The 6,556-nt window shown below is 39.3% G+C and overlaps 1 protein-coding gene across 1 annotated transcript in view; it reads right to left on the bottom strand.

The window, feature by feature from the left end:
* Window positions 1–6,556, bottom strand: part of WNK3 (WNK lysine deficient protein kinase 3) — a 266,882-nt gene that overhangs the window by 150,755 nt on the left and 109,571 nt on the right. The window contains exons 8-10 of the mRNA XM_042783403.1: window positions 3,135–3,429; window positions 1,936–2,129; window positions 795–944 (exon numbers count right to left, since the gene is read on the bottom strand). Of these exons, the coding sequence (XP_042639337.1) occupies window positions 795–944; window positions 1,936–2,129; window positions 3,135–3,429 (639 nt within the window). The remainder of the gene's footprint in view (window positions 1–794; window positions 945–1,935; window positions 2,130–3,134; window positions 3,430–6,556) is intronic.

Raw genomic sequence — 6,556 nt, 5'->3', positions numbered from 1 at the left:
TTCCTATCTAATCCACATACAGAGGGAAGTCAGGCCATCTCATTCCCAGAGAGAGAAGGCATATTCATGATGGTGCGGGGGTAAAGGGGAAGTGTAAAAGGGATGATGGTAAAGTGAAGCCCAACAATGTGTCCAGACTGCATTGCCTAGATGAACAAAGATAGAGTTTTGATATATGAACTCACACAAAGACTACTCATTGCAAGAAATGAGTAACAGTGACTTAAAGAGTCTGAAAGACAAAAATGCTTATTCTTATTTCTCCTGTAGAAATGAAAATGAGCCCCCCCAAAAAAATTAGGTGAAACTGCTAAAAATCATGATATTCTATTTTTAATTACCTGCAACAGACATTGTTCCACAGTCACATCCGGCTGGCAAAGTTCAATACAAAAAAACAAATCATCATTAGCAAGATAAAGAGATTAGAGTCCTGAATAGTCTTTTCTATCCATATACTTAGTTTTCCAGTTCCTTTCCAATTATACAAACCATGTCTCAAGATTCTAGTTACACAAAATGCATCAACCCATGTCACTCTAGTTTTGTGTATTTCACTGTATGTAAATTATATTTCAATAACATATATTTAAAACCAGAAGATTCTAGTTACACAGTATGTCTAGGCACATCCTTAAGAGGAGTATCTTAGATTAAAGAAAGCATAAATAGCTTTTAGCTTTCAGTGATCTTTATCTAAACTATGATGGATATAAGAAAGAGAGGGCTGTCAGAAAATCTAGACAGTGTTAAATTTGTTTAAATGAATGCAGAACTTCTAAAATGCATCTTACCTTTATCTGTGAGAACTTCTGGACAGTTACTGGGGAAACCTGTGGTTGTGAAACAACTGGAGGCCCAAGTACATGAACAGGCAAAACAGTGGTCTGACTTTGAGCCAAAGGCAAAATCTGGGGCTGATTCAGCTTTGGCTGCTTCTGCAACTGTTAAATAAGGACACAAAAACATTATAGATAAAGAATTCCCAGGTATATAGCAGAGGTGACAAGGGACAAGGTTGTAGTCACTTCTAGGCCACAGCCAGCTACCCAGAGGGAGCAAGTAGTTGGACCTGTGTGCTTGGGACCATAGTCTCAGAGGATATAAGGCTCAATTGGCATAACATACTACACAGAAACATTGTTCCACATCCTACTTTGGCGAGTGGTCACTGGGATCTTAAAAGCTTGCAACCCGCCATCTAGATGCAACAACATGTCAGTCCTTATCCAGAGCAAAGAAGAATGAAGAAAAACAAAGATGCATGGAAACAATTAGTCTAAGAGACTGGTACACCATGCAATTCTCAGCCTATACGACTAAGAGACCAGAAGAACTAGATGGTGCCCAGTTACCACTTCAACCACTTAGAGGGGGATCTATGTAGGATATCTTAGACAGAGAGGGAGAACAATGTGGAACAAAACTCAAAATCACACACACACACACAAAATGGGACCAGCTTTGCTGGTCTGATAGAGCCTGATGAAACCACTGAGAATAAGGCCCCTAGCTGTCCTTCAGGTCTGGAATTGAACACACTCTAGCCAAACAAAAGACAGGCATATGAGCTGAACATTTACATTAGGTAGATACACTTCTTGGAGAGATCAATCATGGGAGAATAGAAGGGCTGTGTATGCACAGGGAGTCAGCTTGGGGGGAAGGAGTCCATGGGAGGGAAGAGGTGACTATGGGGAGGAAGTGGGAAAGGAACTGTTGCATTGTGGCAAATTGCAGTCAATGTCATGAGACCAAGTGTTATGTGAGCTGCTGTAGGGAAAATGAATTTACTCTGTGAACTTTCACCGAAATCACAATAAAAATTAAAAAAAGAGAGAGATTTAGATGCTAACAAAAAAGATTACAGATAACCTCTCCCATTCACATTATATACACTGATTATATATTTTAAAAAATAACAGTCCACCTTACCCCTGAAATTTGCTGGTAATTTCCTCCTAGCTGTGGAGATAGATACATTTTCCCCAGAACATTGATTTCAGCCTGTAGGATGTTAGAAACCATCTGAGAGCCCATAGTCTGGTCTGAGGAATAGGCTATATTGAGCTGACTTGAAGTATCTGAATGTATAACAGATCCAGCTCCTGCCTCAGACAAACTGTCACCTATGAGAAAGAAAATAAGCAACAGGTAGAAGGGAAAACATGAAATACAATGTCCAAATGGCATAGGTAATTGTAAGTGGTTTTTTAATCGTTTTTTTATTCTGACAACCTGAGAGGACTTTAAATGAAATATGTACAGAATTATTCAAAAGCTATCATACACAGTCTCCATCAACAATGAAATGCTAAGACTAGGTTAAAACTGAAATTTTCTAAGTAAAGAAAACCTCAACACAAAGAATCATATAAAAATCAACTACATTTGCTAACCATTTCATGTTCATATCCCTAACTAACTTTCCATTAAGATTTCCATTAAGTCTTTCTCCTATAACCTGCCTTGAAAATAATGCTGTTTTTTAGACTAATTGGTTATACGATGAAAATATTGTGTCCTTCTGGAGAAGAGAATGCATTACAGCAGAGAAATTGGAGGAACTGTGTTAGACTTATATTTGAGGCTAAAATACAAAGGGCCTTAAAAGTCTATAAAATCCTTTTAGAAGGATATATTACACAGGAGCTCTGGTAGCGTAGTGCCTAAGGCACTTGACTGCTAGCTGGCAGTTCAAACTCACCAGCCACTCTTCAGGAGGAAGGTTGAGCAATCTATTTCCACGGTGATACCACCTCAGAAACCCAAGGAGGGGTCACTATGAGTCAGGTCCGACTTGACAGCACATAACAATATTATATCTTTAGTTGAAAATGCTCTTTCCTAAATGGTCCATTTTAGACTCTTAAAAAGGAGGTAATAATGTCATTTTATTTGTTCCTTGAACAAAACCAGATGTCAGATTAGAACCCTTAACCAGCACGTTAGAAAACTCAGGACAGTTTCTTAATTTTAAAATAAAGAAAACTACCTGGCTTATTTTAAGGATTCTGTAGAAGGACTGAGAAAAAGAGAGATAACAGAATACTTTCTAAAGTGTGAAAACACTACTTAAAAATAAGGGAATATAATCACACATTTGTTTGTTTTAGAAATTATATCTGTGCTACCTGCAACAGAGGAGCAGTGTTGCTGTGGTGTTCTTTTTAAAAGCTGTTGTCGAACATGTTGATCAACTTCAGTTTCTTCACATTCAGTCCCAATCTGCTGAGCAGAAGCAGAGGGTACAGTTGTATTCTGGTGCTGAGGGAGCACATTTCCTACAGACTTGCACTGGGAATCCCTGCGTTCTTCCGAACAGCCAGCTGGCTTCTTCTCCCTTATCTTCTTTATCAGGGTCACACGGTCTCTAATGGACTTGGCAACAGCTTTGGAATCACTTTCATGGAAGAAACCAGATTTGACCTACATACAAACAGAACATATAATAAGCAAACTCTTTCTTTAATGTTTAAGATTTTAACTTTTTTTTTACAAGCAGTTATTTTATGCTCCCATATCCTAAATGGTATTATATAAAAATTAATTTTCATATTCTTTCTTAATCAAAGACAAAAATACATACGTCTTTAATCAGTATAAGATAAACAATGCTATTAACAAGAATTGCTGAAATAACTCTGATGTACTCTATTACAGGTAATTTGTGACTGTCATTGGGTTTTGTGAAAGATTTTAAAAATTTCCTCATTCACCAACATTAAGTGCATACAATGTTCCCAGTACTGAACATTGGAGACATACAGGTGAATGAGGTGGTCCCCTGTCTCCTATGAGCTCAAAATGTGGTGGTGTGAGATAAGACACAAACTTAACTTACAATGAAGTAAGAGGTATTAGAGAGTAGAGGGCTCTACATTGTTTCAGAGGAATAGGGCATATCTTGGGGGGGGGTCAACTGACACTAGGAAATTTCATGGGAGTTGAAAGATGATTAAAATGTTACGCAAAGTAAATATATCTAATTTTAGCACCTCTTCAAATTCCAAAATAAAACCTACAAATGGATTTTTTAGATTATAATCCTACGGGGACAGGGAGAATAGAAAAAAGACAACAGCCACATTTTAGAATATGGAATACAAATGGGTAAGTAATAACTAACTTTGTTGTTGTTGTTAGGTGCTGCCCAGTCAGCTCCAACTCATAGCAACCCTATGTACAACAGAATGAAACACTGCCCAGCTGGCACCATCCTCACAGTCCTTACTATACTTGAACCCATCATCACAGCCACCGTGTCAATCCATCTCATTAATAGTCTTCCCTTTTCTCGCTGATCCTCTACATTACCAAGTATCATACCCTTCTCCAGGGACAAGTCACTTCTGACAACATTACCAAAATATATGAGAAGAAGTTTGCCATTCTCATTTTAAAGAACATTCCAGCTGTACTTGTTCTAAGATCACTTTCTTCATTCTCCTGTAAACCCATGGTATTTTCAGTATTCTTCACCAACACCACAATTCAAATGCATCAGTTCTTCTGTGGTCTTCTTTATTCACTGTCCAGCTTTCACATATATATGAGGCAAATGAAGATACCATGGCTTGGATCAGATGCACCTGGATGTTCAAAGTGACAATTTCGCTCTTAAACACTTTAAAGAGGTCTTTTGCAGCAGATTTGCACAAAGTAATACATCCTCTGATTCCTTGATTGCTGTTCCCTGGGTGTTGATTGTGGATCAAAATAACATGAAATCCCTGACAACTTTAGTCGTTCCTCCATTTATGGTGATATTGCTTACTGGTCCAGTTGTAAGGATTTTTTTTTTTTTTTAAATGTTGTGGTCCATCATGTCCTAGGCCTGATAAATGCTTCGAGTCATGTTTACTTTCAGCAAGCAAGGCTGCGTCATCTGCATATCACAGGCTGTTAGTGAATCTTCCTCCAATCCTGATGCCATGTTCTTCTTCATTATGATAGTTAAGGTGGTGTATCAACTTGGCTGGGCCATGGTTTTGAGTGCTCAGCAGCTGGATGCAATTATTTCCTATGATGAAATTGGAATCAACTCCATGATGGAACCTGCTGTGAATAGCTAATTAGTTGCCTTCAGGATGTGGTCTGCTTCTAGTATATATGGGGAAGCTTTGTGGAAGATCTCTAGATTTTTTGGAACCTGCATTTGGGTAAGTACTCATCTCTAGTTCCTAGACTTGAACTAGAGGCCTGTTGTGTTGCCTGCTGATCTTGGGACTGTGCCATTTTACCTGCCAACCCTGGGTTTGTCAGCCTCACTAGCTAGCAATTGCCTGAGTTAGGAGATGCCTCTAGCTCCAGTGGGCGTGGAATAAGAGACAGAGCTGAAGCCCAACGTCAAGGGCCCCTCACCCAACCCCTAGAGCAGGCACTCTGAATTTGGACTTCTAGCCTACTAAACTCTAAGAAAACTCACTGCTATCAAGTCGGTCCCAACTCATAGTGACCACTCCTTGGATTTCTGAGGCAGTATCTCTACAGAAGTAGATTGCCCAGTCTTCCTTCCAAGGAGTGGCTGGTGGGTGTGGTGCCTAAGGCATCTGACTGTTAACCAGAAGGCTTGCAGTTCAAACCCATCAGCCCCTCCTTGGAAGGAAGGTTGGGCAATCTACATCTATAGTTATACTGCCTCAGAAACCCAAGGAGGGGTCACATGAGTCAAATTGACTTGATGGCAGTTGAGATCTTTTTGTTTTGTTTTTTAACTGTAAGAGAATAAATTCTCCCTTTTTATAGCCATCCACTTGTGGATATTTCTGTTATAGCAACACTAGAGAACCAAGACATTCATATAGTCTAGCTTCTCAGATTATGTGATCAGCATGCAGATTGAGTAAGTATGGTGAAAGGATACAACTCTGATGCATACCCTTCCTGATTTTAAACCATGCAATATCCCCTTGTTCAGTTCGAATGGCTGAATCTTGGTCTATGTACAAGTTTCTCATGAGCACAGTTAAGTGTTCTGTAATTCCTATTCTTCACAATATTGTCTATAATTTGTTATGATCCACACAAATGTCTTTGCATAGCCAACAAAACACATGTGAACATCTTTCTGAAATTCTTTGATTTCAGCCAAGATACATCTGACATCAGCAATGATCTCTCTGATTCCACTGTTCTGAATCCAACTTCAATTTCTCTTATTTTTTTGTTTTTAATTGTGCTTTAGGTGCAAATTTACAGAGCAGAATTTGTTTTACATTCAATATTTCATGTACATTTGGTTTCACTCCCCAATTATCATCCCCAACCCTAACCTACTCTCCTCCTCTCCCTTCCCAGTAACCATCCCCCTCCCTGTGCCCTCTTAGTTATGGACTCCTGTCTGTCCAGCATTTCCTCCATGTGACTGTTGCCCCTCTGTGCCCCATGGCTGATTGCTCCATGGGATGTTCTTTCTGTAGAGTAGGTGGGTGCATCACCCTAGGTTGACTGTTCTCCATGTAAGTCTTATTTACTTTAAGAGCCAGCCCTTGGTAGTGAGTTTTATCCCAAGCCTGAAGTGCAACCCAGGGCCATAGTCCTGTGTGTTTTACCA

Source organism: Orycteropus afer, unplaced genomic scaffold (genome assembly GCF_000298275.1).
Source record: "Orycteropus afer afer isolate SDZICR_OR568_19922 unplaced genomic scaffold, OryAfe1.0 scaffold01055, whole genome shotgun sequence".
In the NCBI taxonomy this organism is placed as follows: domain Eukaryota; kingdom Metazoa; phylum Chordata; class Mammalia; order Tubulidentata; family Orycteropodidae; genus Orycteropus; species Orycteropus afer.
The sequence above is the reverse complement of the archived record's forward strand: the minus strand, read 5'-3'. Positions and strand labels throughout refer to the sequence as shown.